General features: G+C 45.8%; 1 protein-coding gene across 3 annotated transcripts in view; it reads left to right on the top strand.

The window, feature by feature from the left end:
- Positions 1–23,570, top strand: part of LOC147881810 (phospholipid--sterol O-acyltransferase-like) — a 158,316-nt gene that overhangs the window by 6,000 nt on the left and 128,746 nt on the right. For all 3 annotated transcript variants that reach the window (XM_087401585.1, XM_087401586.1, XM_087401584.1), the window contains exons 4-5: positions 6,413–6,582; positions 6,677–6,753. In XM_087401585.1, coding sequence (XP_087257711.1) covers positions 6,413–6,582; positions 6,677–6,753 — 247 coding nt within the window. The remainder of the gene's footprint in view (positions 1–6,412; positions 6,583–6,676; positions 6,754–23,570) is intronic.

Below are 23,570 nucleotides of genomic sequence, written 5' to 3'. Positions count from 1 at the left end.
ACATCGTGTAGAGGACCAATGGCCTTGCATCACCAACTATGAGCACAAGTCATCCTAATGCAGAAGATACGCCAAGATAGTACCACTACTTTATTTCAGTTCAGAATATGAACACAAGTAGATAATACTTCAGAACTAGGAGATGGAACACTGAGATGGACATCCAACAGAATATATAAATAGATGTGTAGATCCAAGTACAAAACCTGCCAAAACTGTACTACACCTGCAGCATACACAGGCTGAGGTTAGCACACAAACGGGACTGTATGCTGTTGCTATACCACCTACTGTAGCTCCTCGGGTGGCGTCTCTAGCCTCTGTAGATCTGGATCTTCAAATGTGCAAGCAGTGATAGTAGCAATAATCATAATCTCCCAACTTGTGTCCACTGATGCGGGTGGAGGTCTGTACTAACAATCTGGAATAGTGTCAAGTTGACACAACTCTACAAGATGTCGCTGAACTGTGAAAGCCTAGGAGGAGGGCTGATTCTCATTGAAAATCCGAGGCCCTGTCAAAGAGATCTAGGACATGTACGAAGTGTATGAAGAAAACCTACCTAGAAGTTCTGAATCCCAGCCTGTCTGCAATTCCAGAGCCAATGTCACCTAGAGCCAAGCATTGAGGATGAAAGGAGTCACCTCCGAAGTGTTCCTCCATTTTATCCCTCCATGAATGAAAAGCCAGATGAAAAGAGCGATCCTCCTGTTCCTTGGGGATTTCAAAGCCTTCTGCAAAAAGATATCTGCAATGTGGAGTGATCCAGCAGCTCTACCAGCGATGAACTTGAGGCGGTCTCCATCCTCTAGCTCTAATCTGAAATTTCCTAGCATTACTGACAGTAAAGTCAAAGAAGAAAGGGAGGCTCTTGGAGTGATGACCTACATCAATCCATTCTCATTTACCTCGGTCCCACTAATAAAAAATTCAGTCCCACTACAGTAAAGTCAAAGAAAGGAAGTTCTTGGAGTGATTACCTGCATCAATCCATTCTCATCCAGCTAGGTCGCACTACAGAAATTTTATGTAGTACCTCAAAAAATTCATAGCCTCCTGATACCAAGGGGAATTTCCTCTGGATGGGGGTTAACGTACTAGCGAGTAGCATAAAAGCATCACTCCATATGGCCCACTACTCTGACTAGCTCAATATGTGCACCTAAATTAACATCCTTGTTGAAAGATCTAATCAACCTGCTCATTGGACTGTTTCCAGACAGAAGATTCTGCTGGATACCTTAGGATTCTCTTCCCTTACATTTTGAGTCCTAGATGATGGTAGACTCCTCAGATAGGAGGACAGTAGAGAGGAAACTAGCAGGGAGGATTATGCAGGTTGTTCTGTTCGGAGAGTCCCGATAATAGTTTAGTGTCAGAGGAGGCGGTGCATAGATCTAGACCCCCTCACTGCACAAGCTACAGATTGAAGTTTTTGGTATGGGAGAGGAGGCCATTATAGAGATTGGTGTAAACTAGGGAGGACGATTCAGATGCAGAGGATCGATAGCAGCAGCAGCTCATTGGGAGAGGCAGGGACTTTCTCAGAGATTCTATCAAATTATTGGCACAAGCTATGGGACAGTTTTAGACTCCAGAAGAGCTCTCTCTTTCTTTGGTTGATGGCTCACAGGAGCCTTGGCAGTGGGCACCCATGACTGCGATATGGATGCAGACAGGTGGCATGTTGCTTTGGAGGGGATTCACAGAGGCACTGTATCTGGGATCGCCTACATGCACAGGAGGTTTAGAGGCGAAGCCTCGAGATTGGTCTTTGCCAGCACCCAGGAAGAGATGGTAGTGACCTGGGGCGCAGTTGCCTTGGCTACAAGGATTTTCAGGGGAGCATTGCTATAGGCCTCACATGGCAGCATATCACACCTATGCAAAGCCCAAACTACACGGCAACAAAGTGGTCTGGTCACTGCCCCAGATGGAAGCTCTTTGCTGGCATCATTGTGTGGTATATATAGACATCCAGATGCAGATAGGCCATCAATCAACAGAGTACTTCCGTTCTTGAGACCCTCATTTATATCTGGCCGGACATTGTGCATACATTCTGAGGTAGATGGTACAGATTGCAAGAGAACTCTGACTGCATGAGGAGACTGAGAGATGCCTTTCTGAGTACCTAGGAACCCTGCCCATTTTTACATTTGGAGAGAGAGGCATTATAAGCCACCTGAGTCAGCCTATTGTATGAGGGATCACCCCATAGAGTGGCCAGCTGGGGGAAATCTCCGTTTCTCGTCTATGTACCCTTTCTAGGACAGTTGTATTTTTACCTTGGTGTCTCTGTAGAACTAGGGTGTTTTCATTAATGCCATTTTCTTTTCTTAAGGAGAAAACAAAAGACCATAGGAGGGCTTTGTTGTCTTTTCTTGTGCAAAAAGTGTCAATTGCTAGTCTCAAGTGCAAATCTTAAAAAGTTGGCCATGTATGCATGGAAGGTGTCACGTATGATCTCATTTTGAAGACTTTAAAATTGAGCACTTTTGGGATCTTAAGCATATAGATCCAAGGTACGAATCATAAGTTATTCAAATTATAAAATTTTACTAAAATTTTGGACAGCCAGCCATTTCAGGCAGCCTACCTTCTGCTCTAAATTGTCTCATTGGGCATAGCCCATTCCGGGGAGCCAATAAAAAATCAGCCAATCACGAGCCACTCTTAGGCATCATGACTCTATTTGATGAATGTCTCAACTTACATCTCACGGGTCTGTGTCTGCTCATCTCAAGGGGTTTCTATGCTCCCAAGTTACCTGGAAATTGGACCACTAGCGGCTTAGAGGTCTTTTGAGGGGGCTTCTAGGCAGCCAGCTTCGGCTAGACCAGACTTTTGGAATTTTAAGCAAAACAAAGACACCCCCCCTTTTTCATGTCACACCTTCTTGCTGTGCCCCTGCCCCCCACCTCTTGCTGCCCTCATCATCTACCCAACCCCTCCTCAATTACCCCCATCTTGCTGCCCCCTTGCTGCCTACCTCACTTGCTGCCCACTCCACCTGCCCCTTCCCTTTTTCATTTTGCTGCCTCCTGCTGCCGCCCCTTAGTGTTAGACTCCACCTGGCGCTGCCCTCTTCATGTCAATCCCTGCTTCTACCCTCTCACCTGCCCGTCCCCTTCTCATTTCACTCTCTCTTGCTGCCTCCCCTGCTTCCCACTCCATCTGCCCCCCCCTTTCTCAATTTGCCGACTCTTGCTGCGTCCCCTTCCCCCCCTCCTCCCCCCGCAACACCCCTTGTTGCCCACCCCACCTGCCCCTCCCCTTCTCATTTCGGCTCCGGCTGCCCGTGCGGATCCCATTTTACTCTGCTCCCTTCTGCTGCCTACTCTGCTTCATCCCCCCCCCCGCTGCCCACTCAGCCCCCTTCCAATATTCCGTTTCCCCACTCTTTCTGCTGCCCATGCTGACCCCCTTCTTCATTTTTTGCCTCCTCCATTTCCAGTGCGGTTGGGATTACTGTGATCACCTCCCCACTTGTGAGTCCCCAAAGGGACATAGGAGAGGTGTACCAGCAGCTAGTTATGGGTTAGAGAGAGTTCACCGCATGGGCAGATCTGCGTACACATGAGGCTTGCCAACAAAGGCAATTTGTGAAACTTATGTAGGGCTTGCAGAGGACAGCGCAGCAGTAGGGCTGAAGTACAAGTGCTGGACAGAAAGTATGGGCCTGTTTACAGGATAAGGACTAGTCACAAGCAGCAGGTGTAGGCGCCTAGAGCAACACAGTACATGGCTGACTGCAGACAACAGCTAGATCTGGGCTGCAGGTGGTCGGGTGCTATACAGGAGGCTGCAGACTGGCTGGGGTAGGACCTAGCAAAAGGTGCCTGGGCCAAGGTCTTAAATAGGCGCATGATCAAGTTGGCTGATCAAGGGCAGGACCAGATTGGTTTAGGTTAGTATGATGGACTGGCAGACTGATTGGCCAGTCTGTAGAACTAATCGGCCAGTTCAGCAGGGCTTTATAAATAGCCCCCATGGAACCTTGGGATCCAGAACGTCTTTATCTTTCTGTGCATTGCTGGGAGTACACTGGGACCTACAACTGGAGCACCCAAAAGTTTAGAGCCCACCCACATGATTCTCTCGCAGGCAACTAACCGTTTCGGGCAAAATCCTGCCCAGAGCAACATGATGGAGCACAGGCCTGGGTATAGCGGTTAGCAAGGGAGGGGGCAGGCATGGAGCCACAGATCTGGAACCCACTGTAGCCGCTGATCCGGCAACCAGATGAACGTGATTGGATGTGAGGACATTATGATTTGGCTCTGCGGGAGTGTTGGCTACTGCAAGCAACCTCCATCTCCATCTTCTAACAGGTGCAGCTCCACCTTCTTCCCATCGTATCAATACCTCTTGATTTTGAAGGATTGGCATAAGCCATTCTAGTAATTGATTTTGGGAAGCCCTCCTTTTCCTCCCTTCCCTCTCTCCCTCATGTCATTTCCCTCTTGCTGCTCACACAGTTAACACCTCTTCCTCTCTTTCCTCTCAATTTCGCCACCACTCCTCCATTTTCCCTTCTTTTTTTCCTTGTCTTCCCCAGTGCTCTTCTACTCATTCCAGCTGATTTTATGCATCACCTTTTGGGCAAAATTCATGGCTTGATGAGGTACTAAGTGCACAAGCATAGGACGGTTTTTGACGACCTTGACACTTCCTTTGCATAGCATAACACTTGAGCTCGTATGCTTGCTATCTAGGTGGGTGGTGGTGGTAGACATGGCTTACCCTTAGATTAGATATGGCTTCACAATTGCCCTAGCTCCTTCTCTAATAGGAGGAGTGAGCCCATTTGGTGCAAGACCGTGAAGATTTTTTCTTAGTTTGGACGAGGAGGTATACATGTTGTGACCCCTCAAGTCCAATGGGAATACTGATTCTCCCAGAGTTGATGGCCAAAGTTCTCTATGACATAGCTTCTTCAGCAGAGCATCCGGTTGACCCACCAATTTCTCTGATTTGCATCCCTCAGTCATGTGAGGAAGTTGAAACTATGCCATTTCATCTTGGCCATCAGCCACCAAAATTTTGAGTTTCAGGGTTTTGGGTAACCTAGGCTTCAGATGATCCTCTTTCTTGACTACTACTGAGGTAGAGGCCATGCAGCTCATAGTTGTTGACAGTGACACATTTCCCCCTACAAATGAGGCGTTTTGGATGGACTTAATGACCCACTATCACGAGCCTTCCAATTAGTTCTACTACTATTAAATGAAGCGCTTCTTCAATTCATCCCTAGTCCATGGTCAATTGGGAGCATGGATTTTCCCACCTTGTGGGTTGCTCCCTCCACTCCTTATCAGAGGCATCCTCGAGTATGAATGCTTTTGTTCAAAGATGTAAAGAGCAGCAAGGAAAATAACAAAAACTGGCAAGGAAGACAAGCTCATAGGTAAGGGCTGGAATACCAAGCCTTTGTTGTAATAGGTGGATGATGTGCCAGATATTTTTTCTATCGTATATATATTTTCTCGAGACCACCTATGTGGACACCATCACCTTGCTTGCATTAGATGCTCTATTCACAGGCTAAGCAGTTACATTTCAAGATTCCCCTCTGGTCCTCATCCCTATCTTTGAATTAGATGACCTCTCCATGAGTGGGACCTAGACCCTGGGTAAGAGACTTGATCTAGACTCTCACTATACTCCAAGAAATTATATAAGTCTTTCCTACAACCCACAGACTTCTATTTCTTTGGTTGGAAGATGTACACTCTAATACGATCATCTAGAAACCTGCATGTAATCAACCAAATACTAGCATTAGCAAAGATTGCAATTGGTTAAGAATAAAATTTTGGGCCACTCTTATACGTTTCAGACATAAAGTTAGTATCCTCCAGTCCATATGGTGTGGCAGCTTTGAATCAAAAGGTTGGTTAGAAGAACTTTGATATTTGCAAAGCTCCATTTTTTTAAAAATAAAAATAAAAAGACCCTTCAATCAAGTAAAATAAAGATTTTGGTTGCAAAAAGTCAAGCTCTAGCACGAACCAAACTGAGCGTCAATATTCAGAAGATGGAAGGTAGCAGAAGAGAAGGCATTCTATGGTGGAGGAGGCAGAACATTTGGATGAGAGGTACTAGAAGATGTAGAGGCCAGTAAAGCACAAACAAGACACCTATAGTGAAGAAGCAGCTTGACAATTAAAATCTAAAACTGGAGAGGTTCGAACTGGCAAAGGTTAAACAACATCGCTACCAGTATGAACGTTGTAATAAAAAGCTGGGCAAAGTCATAAAGTCTATATGATCATGTGTGTATCTAGAATCACCCAACCTCATAGTTGCAAATTGAATGTGTAATTGTAAATTATAACATTGCATATATGCATTAAAAATTTAAGAAATTTAACTTTTCTGAAATCTTTATATCCTTGGTTTGTGACAGATCTGCTTTTGAAATAGCATTGAAGCTTCGTGGGGGTCCATCTCTGGTGTTTGCACATTCCATGGGAAACAATGTATTTCGTTATTTTTTGGCATGGCTCAAACTTGAGATTGCTCCAACGATATATCAACAATGGATTGATGATCACATCTACGCATATATATCTGTTGGTCTGGGTCACTTTTCTGTATGGTTTGTGGTTGATTAATTACATTTTGGAGTATGTTGTTATTGTTGTATGATTGTTTTCTCTTTGTTTGGCAGGATCTGCTTTCCTTGGAAGTGCAGAAGCTTTGAAGGCATCCATGTCGGGTGTCACTTTTGGTCTTCCTATTCCAGAGGTTGCCTTTGAATCCATTCTATAATTATGTCAATTGCATTCTTTCTCAATGTTTTTTTTCTATATTCAAACATTCTTTACACAAAATTTTGCAAATTGCTGATAGAGTCTTTGCTTGTTTATGTATTCTAAAGGATCTATTTAGACATTATAAGGATTCTTATGCCTGCTTTAAAAAATTACGTTTGCCACTTTCAAAGCCTACACATATGCATTAGGAATATAATCATTAGAATCACTCTACTATAGTAAGAGAAGATGAATAAGGAGAGGCCTTTATGGGGAATGGAGAAGGAGAGTGCCATGCGGCATAGGATGGGTTGTGAAGAGGCCTTGGGAGAGTGGCCATGCATTGTATTCAAGGGGATCTTGCAATTTTGGAATGAATATGTTGTCTTGAGTTTTCTTTGTTGTCTGCTCTTATCTTGTTGTTTATACTTTGTATGTAGGCCTTGGTCTAGCACATTTTTGGTGATCCTCAGCTAGGGAGGGGTTGTCCGTCCTCTCCTTGGTCTGATCTACACTGGTATTTCTAATCTTCTTCATACCATCAGTCATTTGCCTTATCCTCTTCGACTTCTCACCCTTCATTCGACCTCTTTTTAGCTTGTCTATATTCCTCAATGTAGTTAATTGCTAGTTTATTATCCTACAGATAATCCCTCTCTATAGTCGCATCTTCCTTCATCAGTTGTGTCATCACATTCTGGACCTTATCCTCCTTCTCATGTGCCTATATCTTGCTTCATTCCTCTTGTGCTAGTGTTTCCCTTGTTTGCTCCTTGGTCTCCTCATTTCTACTCATGGTGAATTGTTGTAGTACAAACTCAATACTTGGTCCCCACCACTCCAATCCTCTGCCATTGTAATAAACCAAAGACTTGATTCTTCAAGGGGTCCTATTGATATGGTTGGCAAAGATTCTCACAAGCACGTCCTCTAGCGAGGATTCCTCTTTTTTTAAAATTGTGCCTCGATGCTTTGACAATGAAAGAGAGAGGTCAAATTGATTAGGTCTTAAGAGTTCTAGACAATGTTTCTGTCCTTTCACATCATAAGAACTTCTTGGCAAATGTGCTCATCATGGTCACTGAGAGGAGGCACGTCAAAGTCCATTTCTTTTGGCTCTCCTTGCAAGTTCCTCTCTTGGATTGAAGACTTGTTGGAGTATCCATAAACCAAAGCTGCCATTTCTTTTTATGGCATGAGGAGTGGGGGCTATGAGGAGATATATATTATTTTACTGCTTACATACACTGTTGCTCCTATTTCACATTCTTTTGTTTAGGCTTTTAACATTTTCAGTGGTATACCTCAAAGAAGCTTGTCGTTATGGTAATGAAGGGTTAAATTTAAGTTAAGAACCACTCTGTCCATGATGTTCAGCAGCTGTATTTTCATGAAAGCTATGGCCCCTTAGTTGTAACCCAGTGAAGTTTTGTTTAACTGAAGAGCTCTATTGATTTCTCAACTTACGGTGATGTTATTGCAATACGGACTATCATATTCAAAAAATTGATGGTTCATCTTCTCGTTCTGTATGTGGCTTGAGAGTAGTGGCAAGTTCCACTCCTTTGGCCTGGACCTCATGCAATTCTACTTTGGCGCACTCATATTGGTTTGCCAGATAGGTTGAGAGGAGTGACAAGTTCCGCTCCTTTGGTCTGGACCTCATGTAATTCTACTATCGCACAGTCATATTGCTTTGCCAACTAGGTTGAGTTTGGTTGCTACTCCCTCAATCTCTCAATAGAAACACAGTCCTAGAGAAGGGCCAACTCCCTTTCCGGCAAAGATTCTAGTGAGGACCTACTCTTGTACTGCCACACTGCTACTTTGGAGTCTCCGCTGTCCACTGTGTCCAATCGATCTGAGATCTAGGGTCCTTTTTTTTTTTGGCAAGGAAATGAAGTTCTATTAAGTAGGAAGGGCTGCCTTCATGATGCCTTATGGCCTCCATTTTGATCTTGTACTCGAGGACCAGAGCTACACCATCCTCACTATTCAGTACCCTAGCCTCCCGAGACTATACCTCAATCTTCTATACACCATTTGAGAGGATTTCGGACAAGCCCTAGAAATCTCTTAGCTCCCGTCAGCCCCCTTAGCAAAGTCTAGGGTTTTTTATGTCCAAGAGAGTGGCATGAGAGGTGGGACCATGGCCTATTCTTCACACTCATAGCCACAGGGCCTTCAAGGCACTTTCGGTTACGCCAGTCTCAATTCATGTCTACTATCCTGATCTCATACGTACATACATACATACATACATACATACATGTGTATATGTGTGTGTGTACACACACTTTTTGTTTTTGGGGTAAAAGTGAAATGACATTTAGTAGGACTTTACATTCATAGCTGCTCTAGACTGAAGCAGCTATTATGTGTGTACACACACACAGACACACACACACACACACACTTTTTTTTTTTTTTTTTTGGTAAATCCATGATCATATTATCAGCAAAATTTACATGAGGGTCTCAAAAAAGCAGAGAGCCTCAACAGGAAATCAAAAGCAAAGAAAAACTATTTCCAGGCATGACTGAGGAAGATCTCCTTGATAGCAAGCATCATAGATAGATTGCCGTAGGGAGAGTCTGAAATATTCATAAGATTGCAAGAACGGATTCCCAAAATATCGCATGTTGTGATCCTGCCAGATGGTCCAAAAAGCCCAATATCTGACCCAGTTCAAAAATAAGGAGTAATGGACCAGGGTTGCAGGAAGTCTGCCAAAAAGCCAAAAATGTTTCCCAAAAGGTGAGTTAGGGAAACGAAGGCGAAGCGACATGGAAATTTTGCATAAGAAGGTCTTAGTGCTGGAACACATCCAAAACAAATGAGACACCGTTTCAGAAGGGGCCATGCATCGAAGACAGGAAGCAGATGCAATCCTTCGTTGAGCCAGAGTGACCCCCACGGATAAGGTTCCTGTAAGACAACGCCATAGGAAAAGCTTTTGCTTGAGAGGCAATTTGCTTCTCCATAAATTGCGGAGATTCTTTCGCCACCAAGCAAGCGATTTTGCCATATGCCAAAGAGAATTAGCATGTAAGTGAATCCATGGTGACGGCTGGAGGAGAGAGTATGTCGTGCTGACCGTTAGGTTAGGAAGAGGAACAGGACGAGAATTTGAGCCCACCGGGTGTAACTGCCAATCATGTAATCGGTCCCTGTTAGATAAAGGAGGGATGGGAAGAAAAGGCTGCAGTAATTCAGCAATTTTTCCCCAAATAAACCTGTGATGCATGGCTAGTGGATAAGAAGCCATGGCTTGAGGGAAGGAAAGCATGTGCCCAGTAGCATCAACAACGTCATTTATACACCTGATCCCCAATTTGCTGAGATTATATGCCCGAATCGGCTCTTGGAGGGCCAATGGAGGATCAAAAACAGCACTCCAATAAATACTTTCTTGCCGAAGGGAATTGGCATGAGATAAAACGGAAGGGGCCCAATGAGCATGCGAAAGGACCTGTTGCCAATCGCTAATAAGTGAAGTAGCAAAGGGGCAACCCGGGATAGAGCCTACAAATCTGCCCAAAATAACCTCCCAAAAATCAGTGAGCCAGGCACCATGTGCAGTAGTACGTAAGGACGTGCACATGGTTGCAAGCATATGAGTCCATGGCTGCTTCTGACGAAAAAAGGTGAGTAGAAGAGGAATTTTCCTGGCCAAGACATGGTGCGCAATATTCAGCACATTCAATCCACCGTGCATCCTTGGGGAACAGACTTTTGTCATCCTCATAAGTCTTAGAGCTTTAGCAGAAGACTTTGTTTTCCATAACAGTTCCATGGCATGAGACATAAAGGCAGAAATGTCTTGAGAAGTCCAGTGCATCAAAGGCAAAAAATACTGAACATAAGCCATAATAATCGACTGGACAATCCGGAGCCTAACATGGAGTGGCCAAGTGGAGAGCTTCCAATAATGGAGTTTGGCATGAAGCTTATCAAAAATCCATTTTAACTGTTGTTTCCTAGTGATGTGCCAGCCAATAGGGTAACCAAGATGGCGGACCACATCACAGGGCTGCATAATGTGCCCAGGCCATAGAAGAGTATGCCAATCATATGAATGCAACGGTATGAGGCTAGATTTATCGAAATTAACATTCATGCCAGCAGCCAGGCCATATGAAGAAAGAGTGTCCATAATAGTCTTCAACTGCTGTGGAGAATTATGTTGCATAAAAAAAGAATCATCTGCATAGGCCTGAGCAATAAAGGAAGGGGCTCCAGGAATCTGAAGACCAGTGAGAAGACCTTGTGCGGTAAGATGATCCAAATATGAGAGAAGTGGGTGAGTGGCAATGGCATACAACAGGGCACTGAGTGGACATCCTTGCCGGACCGAACGACCCAAGGACCAAGATTGCGAAAGATGATTTCCAAGGATGCATTGGGCTGTAGAGCCAGCATATAAACAGTAGATGACATTAGCCATTTTTGGCCCGAAGCCCATCTTAGCCATTGTTTGTGAGATAAAGTCCCAGTTGACCGTGTCAAAAGCTTTGGCAAAGTCCACTTGCATAATAAAAACATCCTGTTCAGAATATTTTGCATATTCAATAGCCATGAGAGCATTGCCAATATTATCATGAATCTGCCTCCGAGGGACGAAACCATATTGCAAAGGATGCAAGCCCTCATAGAGCACTTGATGAAGGCGGTGCACTAGCATTTTAGCAAAGAGTTTGTAAATAACGGGCATCAATGTGATGGGCCTCCAATCCATAAGATGCTCACACAATTTCCTCTTGGGAATGAGTTTAACTATGCCATGCTTCCATGAGGAGGGGAGTACTCCTGTGTGCCAAGAGTTATTAATCATTTGTAGGATGACACCTTTAAGATCCTCCCAAAAGTGTAAGAAAAACTCCACTGTGAGACCATCATACCCCGGAGCCTTACCAGGGCTAAGATGAGACAAGGCATCATCAAGCTCCTTATCAGTGAAAGGCATATCCAGTTTGAGAGCTTCCTGTGGGTTGATAATGGGATGCACTTGATGCAAAAGAATCTCCCGAGCTTGTAATTCTTGCAAAGAAGGAGTATCAGGGGGTGCAAATAGCTTCTGAAAATAAGAAAAGCATTCATGTTGAAGCTCTGAGAAAGACCGAGTCCATTCCCCATCCCGTTTGCGGACTCTGAGGCAAGATGTCTTTCTCCTGAAAGCATGTAACCCTTGAAAAAAGGATTTAGAGGAGCATCCTTTATCCAAAAATTGAGTCATCCTTGCTCGAACCTGCCACTTGGCCAATTTACGTCGGTCATTAGCTTGCAAAAGAGCTTTTGACTGAGCGAGAGTGTCCATTTGTTGGGAAGAAAGGGGCTGCATCTGAAAAAGTACAGTCAAAGATTGAACCGCTGCTTTAGCATGCCGAACTTTAGCTCTCCAATCAAGCATAAAATGACTCCCATATTCATGTATGGCATGCTGAAGCCTGTCCACAAGGCGTTGCCATGCAAAATTACTGTCATAATGGATATGTGCTGCGAGGGGAATTATGGCATGTCGGATCAATTGTTGAAAATGTGCATGCTGGAGATAGCCTTTATTGATATGTTTCATCCGAATGGAATGCAAGGGCATGTCATCCCAGGGCTGACCAAACTGAATGTGCAGGCATAAAGGAGCATGGTCAGAGAGACCAAGGGAATGATCAATCTCAATATGAAGGCAGAAATCTGTATATTGCTGAGCCTGCAGTAAATACCATCTATCTAGGCGAGCCCAGTAGTTAGTAAAGGCATTATGATGGTAGGTGTAGCCCCCAATTCCAGTGTGCATGGCTGTCCATAAATCTTGCGCATGTGTCGTGGTGAGTAATTCTTCCCATGATTGCTTTTCATAAGGGATCATATGAGAGCTTTGAGTAGTATTGTCAGAAGACATGGGAGAGTTATTAAAGTCACCACCAAGAAGAGCACAAGATCGCCATGGGTAAGAAGCAATAGCATGCCACATGGAGGCTCTGGAGGCAGAAGTTTGTGAAGCATAAACCGAGGCAAATTCCCAAATATCACCATTGACATCACATTGAATCACCATCCATCTGCCATCACAGTCATTAAAGGCAAGCTGGGGCTGCAGCTCATGTCTGACCAATATGCATAGACCCGAGAAAAGCTTAGTGCCTGCATAGTGAATATCATAACCCCCAAAATGGCCAACTTGGCCTGCCATAGAATGCTGGTTATGTTCTTGCAAACAGAGAATGTCTGGCTGCCTGGATAGAACATAATTCCACACTAATCTCCACTTAGAGGGATTGCAGAGACCCTGTACATTAAAAGTAACACAGAGAAGTTGATCAGGCATGAGGATATATACAAGGAAAGGGCCAAGAATGTACAACCAAAGAGTGCTAATCATCTGCCATCATGGGCTGCAGCCCTTCCTTTCCTGGGTCAAAAGATAGCCCTTCCTCAGATTCACAGACAGGAATATGTTTTTTAAGGACTCCAACCCAATTGAGTAAGGGCGAGGGAGTGGCTGAGGTAGAGGCTTGGCCTGGAGTAGGAGTAGATGCATCCCAGTGACGAGATTGAAGGGGTCTTTGCCTGAGAACCCGCTTGGGCTGTAAAAAGCCATCAATATCAGGAGCCTTCTCTTTCTCTTTACCTTTGTCCTTGGCTTTGAATATGGCTGGGATTTGTGAAGCCACTTTTCCAGCTTTAGAGGCATTTTTATCCTGATTCTTAGACCCAATAGTCTCTTGCTTGCGAGCTGGCTGAACCATTGGAGGAGGTATGGCAGTGGCTGGAGGAGGATGCAAGACGGTAGGGCATTCAGAGGCCAAATGCCCGTACTTATGGCATGAAAAACAAGCGCCTGCGAAAATTCCCCATTTCAATTCAAAGTACTTTTGCCCCATTGGGAAACCTTCAACCTCCACTGCAATGGAGGGGAGAGTAGGGGTATCTGTGTCCCACAATATACAGAATCTATTACGATTCCCAGTAGGGCGAGGAGGGCAGATAACTTGGCCCAGTGCAGCAGCCAATCCGGGCAGTTCCTCTCGCATATAGTCTGGGAAATTAACCACCTCCACCCAAACAGGACAATGATGCCGAATGAGACTTTGATAGTCCTTGTTAGGGGACCATGGCATAGCATGCACCATTTGCCGGCCATAAAACAAAGGAGAAAATTCAAGCACACGCTGTTTCTGCAAAGCATCGGTGAGGTGAACTTCATAAAACCCACGAGAGGCAAAGTACACTCCCTCCACAAAAGAGCCTCCGAGGATGGACTGAATCCATTGCGCAACATCATTGGCAGATGGTATCTTTCCCGGAAAAAAGATAATGACTGCAGTGTGGGCAAGCTTCTTAAGTGGCTGCACCAAGGATGGTAGCTGCAATTTATAGGTAACCTGGGGAACAGGCTTGCTCCAATCCTGGCGAGATTGAAGGAAGTCATCCTTGAGAGTGTCGAAGACATATTGGGCCTCTAAATCCATGCTGGCGTCTGAAGCGAGATCAGGACAGCGTCTTTTAACCTCTCGTGTGCGCTCCTTGCGCACATAGGTAGTTAACGTAGCAGCGTCTGAAGCCATAGGGAGAAAGAAGAGACCAGAAAGTGAAAGGTAGGAGATATAAAACAGGAAGGAAAAGGAAGAGAGAGCAGGCTGCGTAGGGTAAGCAAACGGAAACAGGGTGGCACGAGCAAGGGCAGGGCAGCGCGAACTGGAGCAAGGCGGCACAGGGGGAGCAGGCGGCGCAGGTTGGAGCGGGCGGCGCAGGCTGGAGCAGGCGGCGCAGGCTACACTCTCTCTCCATCTCTCTCACACCACACACACACACACACACACACACACACACACACACACACACCACACACACACACACACACATACACACACACACGCACATATATACATATCCACCGCCATTGATTTTGATGCGCCGGGAACTCTTTGAGTGGGCCAAAACCACTATTGAAAAGACAATGGTTCCATGCACGGATCTCATAGTATACAAGGCACCTCAATGCATAATGATCCTTTGTCTTGGTCTCCTACATATCACATAAAGTGAAAATCCATCTCTCATGTGGGATGCCCTTTGCCCACCCTATCTTAACCCATAGCCTGTGTGAAGATACCCAAAACGAGATCCTCAGTGCATCTAGGAGATGAATCTCAGTCTAGCCAGGCGGTTTTTTTGTTTTTTCAAGAAAATTACTTCATTAAGTATGAATGAAAACCGCGAGAGCAAGCTCAAATGCGGGAGTACATCATGCAATGCATGAGTAAAATACAGCTCAAAGTGAGCTAATAAAGAACCAAGGCGGAGGCTGAAAATGCCATCTCAACCTTGAAGGAAACTCAAAGAAGAAAGGAGATCCCCTCCAAAATTTGAAAAAAGTAATTCTCCTGGCAGTGGCTACTCTGGAGGATCCCTGCATGCTCGCCCAAATGGCCATCAGAGTGTGTATTGTATCAATCCAAATACTGGCCATAGTTTGGGAAGGGTGAACCTGGATACCCTCCATCACCTATGTACACCTGGCTCTCCAAATATGCCAAGCTGTAATGCTAGCTAAAATCTCCCAAGACGTGTCTATTGAGGCATGAGCAGCTCTGAAAGGGGTGAGGGGAACATCCTAGAGGGAACAAGACTCCATTGAGGGTCGTCGCATAATGAAAGTTGGATCTGGATCATGTCCCTCGAAAAACACATGTGGCCCAATAAGAGATAACCAAGTCACTGAACCCTAGGTCATATAGAAAGGTGCTGTATGAAAGATGCTGAAAATCCTAGCAACACCTTTCCAGATCATCCTTGCCTGTCTGCACTCCCAAAGGCAATGCTGTACTGACTCAACTGCCATGTGACAACGAGGACAAGTAGGGTCATCCTCGAACTTGGATCTCCACAGGTTCACTGCAATCCCTCCATGAATAGAAAGCCAAAAGAAAAGAGTGATCTTTCTATTCCTGAGGGATTTTCAGAGCCTACGCCAAAAGTTCTTCCGCACAGCTGCGGAAATCTGAAAACTATCCCAATGTGGCGCTCTAGAGGGCCTCCAACCTTTACTACTGAGCTGAAACCTCCGGGCATTTCTAACTGTGTAGTGAAAGAAGGGAAAGCTCTTCTCTTGGTGCCCTTCATCAATCCATTCCCACTCCCCTGGGTCCCACTGCAAGAACCTAATAGGGGAACCACCATACAGCCAGAGTCTCCAAGAGCCCAGCGCAAAGAGAATAGGATTAGGGTTAAGATACCACTGTGAATCCCTGCCCCACTCCATGAATCCTGCGATCTTGATAGGCTGAAATGCAACCTCCAAAAGAATATCATCAAAAGATCTGAGAAGTCTGCCTCCTGACTGAACATCAAAGACAAGGGTATCCTCATGTGCATCTTGCAATGCAATGATCTGTAACGGAGTGCCCGTCCCTGAGAATGCTCCCCATCAAGTGGACTCTGTAAGCAGCACGTCATCTGTGTCAATCCACTCTGGTGGAATGGCTGCCTGTATCTACTGTATTTTGAGTGCACTCCCTCTGAGGTGGTCAATTGCTAAAAGTCTCTGATCCTCTGGAAGTCTCATAAGGGCATGCCAAGCGCCTACAGTAGAGGTAGGTCCCCTCTCCCATCTAGACCACTACATATAATGTGACACTCCAAGTGGCCTGCCATGATGATCCAAAATCGAGTCATTCAACATGACTGGCTGCCTTTGAATCTCTTCACGAGAAGTGGGTGGAACTCTGCGAAGTGTGTTTCTGAAGCAGCCCCAAGCTTTCAGAATAGCAGCCATGAGAGGGGAAGGGGGGGATTTGAGATGGGCTGAAGTAAATATCCATCTACTGCTGTCCAACCAATCTCCCCCATGAGAAGGGGTGCAAGACTGAATGCTGCGTGAGAAAAAATCCTTCCAGGGCTCCTGTCCAGGCATCAATCCACGTACTACAAACTTGCAGAGCAAGGCCATACATTGCAAGGTCGGGTCAATAATATTGAGACTTCCTTCTCATGTGGGGAGCATGAGGGTCTCCAAGGTCACCCTGGCTACAACATCAATCCACGTACTACAAACTTGCAGAGCAAGGCCATACATTGCGAGGTCGGGTCAATAATATTGAGACTTCCTTCTCATGTGGGGAGCATGAGGGTCTCCAAGGTCACCCTGGCTACAACATCTGAGGTGCCATCTACACTGCTCCATAGGAAGTTCCTGATAGGTCTCATGAGCTGAGCGATACAACCTCTAGATCTGCACCAACATGAGCAAACAAACCAAGTAGTGGCCAACAATACCTGGTTCACAATCACAACTCTAGATGCAAGGTTAAGTCTGGCTGAACTCCAAAAGATGAGTTTCCTCTTTATACTCTCCAACACGGGAGCGAACTGTTGTGCCGGAGAGATGCCCGACCCAACCTGGCATCCCAGATATTTGACGGAGACTCCCTTGTGAACCAAGTGAACCCTATGTCAATCCCCCAGACTGGAGTGTCCTCATCACTGATCCAAAAGCCATTGGATTTGTTCCAATTAATGTGTGCACCTGCCGCAATGCAAAACAAGTCCAATGCTGTCCTGAATGAATCAGTGTCTGTGGAGTGGCATCCAAAATAACAGCCGTGTCATCTGCCAACTCACTGTCTAAGAGCTCATCCTCCTGCCTCAGAGGAAGCCTGAGCCCTACGATTCCAGCTTGAGCTCTAATGTAATAGCTCATAGCCTCAGCCACAAAAAGGAATAAAAAGGGGGCTAAGGGGCATCCCTGACGGACTGATTTGGTATTCTCAAACCTGTCTCTCCTGACTCCACCAATAAGAACCTGGCTGTGGGCTGATCTGTAGAGGGCTGACACCCCTCTGATCCATGCATGTGAGAAGCCAAAATGAGTAAGTGTGCCCTCCAGAAAGCCCCATTCTACCTTGTCATGAGATTTCTCAAAGTCCGAGAGTAGAATGGCCAGCAGCCTGTGGCCATTATGCATGGCCCAATCCGAAGCCTCCCAAAATGAGAAGATGTTATCAAAGATGCTCCTGCCATGCACAAAAGCGTATCATGGATAAGATCTGGTAGAAAGGGCTATAGACGAAGGCTGATAGCTTTAGCTAGGATTTTGTACAAGGTACCCAACAAGGTAATTGGTCTCCAGTGAGACACTAAATTCCTGTAACCCCCTTTCTGAATCAAATGAATGAGGCCCTTTGTAAGTGAGTCTGGCATCTCACCCTAGTCCCATACACCGTGCAGGGCTGAGGTAATGTGATCCCCAATTTGATCCCAAAATGTAATAAAAAATAAGGGGGTAAGTCCATCTGAACCAGGATACTTGCCCTTGTGAAGGGTAGAGAGGGCAGCGTCCTGAACTCTACGTTGGTGAAGGGTGCATCAAGTGAAACAGTCATATCCCCTGTCACCAACCCAAGTAAGTGTCGCCAAATAACCACTCTAGCATCATCTGTGGCCTGAGTGTCTGGATCTACTGTAAGAAGGGAGGCATAGAAATCGGTGGCAACTTGCAAGACAGCATTTGGATGTGTCTGAAGAACTCCGCCTGAGTCAACAAGCTGTGAGACGCTCTTCCTACTATGTCTGGGGCCAAGAGTAGAGAACAACTGCTTGTTGACCCTACCTCCCTTTTGTGTCTAAAATGATTCTCTGGTGTGAAAGGCATACTCTGCTCTCTGATCTAAAAGTGACTGCTGCTAAGCCCTTGCTGCAACAAGGCGCTCCTGAATCCAAGCTTCTGTAGGCCTCTTCTCTTCCTCCCTCTGGAGGGCAGCCAATTGCTGGCATATACCTATCTCACGCGTGAGGATCTCACCCCTTCTGATACGAGCAACTGAAAGATAAAAGTCACTGATATCAGAGAGGGTTGCGGCTAAGTCTAAAGGAGAAAGCTGCCCATCTTGCTAATGAGATACCCAAGTCCTCAACACTGTCTGTGTAAGGCTCTCCTCTGCATAGAAAGGAATCCTAACACTGGCAGAGCGGCGCCTCACATGGGGATCTGAGACCATCAAAACCACTGCAAAATGATCCGAAGTGGACACCCCAGCTGCAATGCAAATAGTACCACCTCTGTCAAGAGCCCAGTCATCTACATAAAATCTATCAATCCATGCATGTATAGGCATCTGCAATCTCGTTCGACCAAGAAAACAAGAGAGAATGTGGTTGAGTGTGAAAAGCATCATCATGTGAAGCATCCCTGCCACTGTACTAAGAAAGAAATACATCCCGTGCTGCTCTCTCTAGGGAGTGAATGCCACCTTCCCTACCACCCCTTTTGTCTGAGGGCATTTCAATTATGTTGAAATCGCCCCCTATAAAATCCAAGCATCTACAAAATGTGACCAAGAGACCAGTTCCTTCCAAAAAAGAACATGATCCCCTCTAGAATTGGGTGCATAAAGGTTTAAGAGACCAACCTTATGCCCATCAATCAAAAGTATAATCCACTGAGCTCTGGAAGGGACTATGATCCCGTGTCCAATCACCAAGGGGAGTATAGAAGAAGAAACAGAAATGCAAGTACCTCCCCTGCTGCCCAAGGCGGGTGACCAAAACTGTGGCCTGAAAGAAGATTACCCGACTTGGAACAATTCCTGGCAAACAATTTGTGTTCGTGAATCATCAGAATGTCCATGGGACCCCCAGTAATACCTAGATGAAGTTGGTTACGAATCAGCTGCTTGCGGGCGGCGATGAGGTACACCGTGAGGCCCTGAACGTTCGAACTGGCAATCCTCATTTGCGAGAGGAGGAGGCCGGATGGAAGATCCTACCCTACCTGGTAGCGAGAAAGCCCTCTCCTGCGAAAAATTCCTCCTATCAAGAGGAGGGAAGTCAATTGGGGAAAGCACACCTCCCCCTGCTGAGCGGGAAACTCTGTCTTGGAAGATATGCTCCCCAAGCGTGGAGGGTACAAACTACTCCTCTGCCTCAAACTCATCCAAGTCTGCCAGAACTGAAAATGAATTCCTGCGTATCTCTGGTGCAGGAGTGCGAAGGAGTCCTGTGGAAGGAGGAGTGGAACCAATAACCCCCTTACCTCTGTCAGGTGTAGACAGATGTGGCCACAACTGCATGACCTCAGCTACAACTTTGTCATTGTTTTCAAGTAAAGCATGGGTCTTTGTAGAAAGGTTCTGCCTAGATGAGTGCTCTTGTATCTAAACAGGGTCAGGAGCAGTCTCATCTGCACATGGAACTAGGACAGGGATGTCTCCTACCTGAAGAGACGGGTCCGCGGCCCCATCAGTGGTAGCCTGAGGTACTGGCTCACCAACTCTGACAGGCACCCAACGGGGGACGATTGAAGCAGGACGTGCTGACTGTCTTATCTGCGCTGTAGAAGTACCAGGACAAGAGGCTGATGGTCCTAGCTGTGAAGTCGATAGTCTAGCAGCACGCGAGGCGGTAGGAATTGATCGTGAAGAAGGTCCAGGTTGGGTGAAGCTATGAGGTGCACTCGTGGATCTTTTTGGTCTTTTCTTTTTCCTTGGGCAATCTCAATCTTGACTCTCTGTCTGAAGAAGGAGCCATCTGGATGCTGAAGCATAATGTGGTCATCCAAGATGTTAGGGTCAGAGACAATGACCCTAACATGCGGTACTCCATCGGACCTGACAGCCTCTGCTGCTGAAGTAGGCATCTCAGGGAAAGGGGTGATCTCAGTAACCACTCCAAAGGCGGCTCCAATGGAATGTAGCAGTCGATGGTACACCTGAGGAAGGCCTGGAAATCTGATGGAGAGTGACGTTTTTCAGCTGTCTTCCTCGACAGGATCAAACCCCAAAGAAAAAGGCGTCAAAAAATCCTCCTAGAGCCCAGTGCTAACGTGCTAGCCTACAGCACTGTACGTGCTACCTCCGAGGAGTCAAAAACAATCTGGAAGAAACCTCGCCCAAGCAGACGAACATCTGTGAAGCACCCTGTGAGGTCTCTAGGTAGAGTGGCAAGCATCCAGCCCCTGGCCTGTAACCTGGAAGGGTGGGACCCATGGATGTGAGCAAAGAGCGATGTCGAGCTCTCCCCTGCATAGTATCTTTTTTGAGCTACTGCAACTCGTCTTTTGAGAAAATGATGGTTTTCGCGGCCGGTGGAAGCAGATGAGGATTGGCTGAAGACTGGGCCATCGTCAATCAAGGTGTGAAGGTCGACTTGAATAGCTGAGAGTGCTCTCAACGGAAGCAAGAACGGAAGAAGAAGAGAGAGAAACAGAGAGCCACACAAGTTTTGGTGGGTGTAGAACCGCCCTAATCTTCTTTTTCATTCATTTATATATGTGTTTGAGTATTGTACATAACCGGGGTAAAGGCACAGTGACCTTTAACCCCCACAACCTCCCACTGAAAGAACAATGTGCCTTTAAGGGAGAACAACCAGTGAGCATACTATCCAATGCCCATCAATACATGACAATACTCAAACTGCTGACTAGATAGACTCTTCGTCAGCATATCTGCAGGGTTATCATCTGTATGAACCTTGACAAGCTCTATGCGCTTGTCCTCAAGTACCTCCCTGATGAAATGGTACCTGACCTCAATGTGTTTGGTCTTTGCATAAAAGACCGGATTCCGTGCTAGCTGAATAGCACTCATGGAATCACTATGCAATGTCGGTACACCTGTATGAATCCCCAAATCTCCCACTAGCCGATCAAGCCATATAGCCTCCTTGCAACCCTCTGTGGCTACAACATACTCAGCCTCTGTGGTAGACAAAGCAACGCACTTTTGTGCGCGAGACATCCACGACACTGCACCACCTGCAAAGGTGAACACATAACCAGAAGTGGATCTCCTACTATCCACATGCCTTGCATAGTCTGAATCTGTGTACCCAAGTACACGCATGTCTCCTCTACCAAAGCAGATGCACATCTCCTTGGTACCCTTCATGTACCTCATGATGCACTTACCAATGCTTCTTTCCTAGATTAGCCATATACCGGCTAACAACTCCCACTGCAAATGCAATGTCTGGTCTAGTAGCTATCATAGCATACATAAGACTCCCAACTGCTGATGCATAAGGAACCTTGGCCATCATGGCCCTTTCCTCATCTGATTTGGGACTATCTGTATGTCTCAGTTTCACATATGGAGGCAATGGAGTACTCACTGCCTTCCCCCCCTCCATATTGAAATGCTGCAATACTTTTGTAACATACTCCTTCTGTGAAAGCCAAAGGAGTTTCCTACTTCGATCACGCGTGATGCGCATACCAAGAATATGACCTGCAAGTCCCAAATCCTTCATATCAAAGGCCTCATGCAACTTGGCCTTTAATGCATCTAACTCATAAGTATTCTTGCTAGCCAATAGCATATCATCCACCTATAGTGCCAGGATTATCAGGCTATTATCCTTAGCCCTTTTAGTGTAGAGGCAGTGATCAATTTCACTCCTTCTAAAACCCTGGGACCGAATGAAAGCATCAAACTTCTGATACCATTCTCTAGGCGCTTGCTTAAGACCATAGAGACTCTTCTTCAGCTTACAAACTAAATGCTCTTTGCCCTTTTCTTCAAAGCCTTTCGGCTGCACCATGTAAATTTCCTCATGCAAGAAAGCTGTCTTGACATCCATCTGCATAAGCTCCATATCCTCTGATGCCACTAGTCCAAGCATGCATCTAAGTGTGGTCATTTTCACAACCGGAGAGAGTATCTCATCAAAGTCCACACCCTTCTCTTCCTTGAACCCTTTATCAACCAAACGGGCCTTGTACCTAGGCACATCATCACCTGTGACCTTCATTTTGTAGACCCATTTACATGGCAATGCTTTCTTTCCATGTGGCAAAGAAACCAAGTCCAAGTCTTATTCTTCATAAGTGAACTCATCTCTGATTGCATAGCATACTCCCACTTGCGTTGATCCTTGCGCATCATAGCCTCTTTGTAGCAAGAAGGCTCCCCGCAATCATTAAGCATCACATAGTCTACCCCTGGAACAAACCTATCAGGCGGTCTAGACACTCTAGATGATCTTCTCAAGGGCATTTCAGCTTGCTGTCCCACCTGCATATCAGTCACATTTGGCTCATCATTTCCACCAATAGATGATCCATCATTGATCCTTGATTGTATATCTGTGGGAGTACTTGGTGGTACCATTTCTTGCACATTTGGTGCATGGACAGCTTGCTGTCTATCAACATATGTAGGTGGATTCACATCCTGGAAAGTGATTCTCCTCATTTCCACATCCCTCATGGGTGCCTTATGCATCTTCTTCTCATTGAAGACTACATCATGGCTGCGTATGATCTTCTTTGCTTCTGGATCCCAGAGACGATAGCCCATCTCTCCACTTTCACCATAACCCAGAAATATGCATTTCCTTGACTTAGGATCTAGCTTCTTTCGAAGCTCTTTTGGCACATGTGCATATGCCTCACACCCAAATATACGCAAATGAGAGTAAGAGGGCTTCTTGCCACTCCATGCCTCTTCAGGAATACCACCATCCAAACTCTTACTAGGTGATCTATTAATCACATTCACTGCAGTCTTCATTGCCTCAGCCCAAAAACCACCAGAAAGACTTGCATTGGAAAGCATGCATTGCAACCTTTCTTGAATGGTACGGTTCATCTTTTCTGCAACTGGATTTTGCTCTGAAGTATGAGGGGATGTGAGCTCCCTCTTAATCCCACGTGTATCACAGAAATACTGAAAGTCATGAGAGAGATACTCTCCACCATTGTCAATCCATAGGCATTTAAGCGTTCTACCTGACTGATTCTCAACCAAGGCCAGCCATTTCTGAAATACCTGGAACACATCACTCTTCCGAGCTATAGCATAAGCCCACAC

The sequence above is a fragment of the Dipteris shenzhenensis genome, chromosome 30, assembly GCF_047967505.1.
Source record: "Dipteris shenzhenensis isolate YYH24624 ecotype China chromosome 30, Dip_SZ_1.0, whole genome shotgun sequence".
Taxonomy (NCBI): Eukaryota; Viridiplantae; Streptophyta; class Polypodiopsida; order Gleicheniales; family Dipteridaceae; genus Dipteris; species Dipteris shenzhenensis.
Note: the sequence above shows the minus strand (reverse complement) of the source record. Positions and strands in the feature narration are given on the sequence as shown.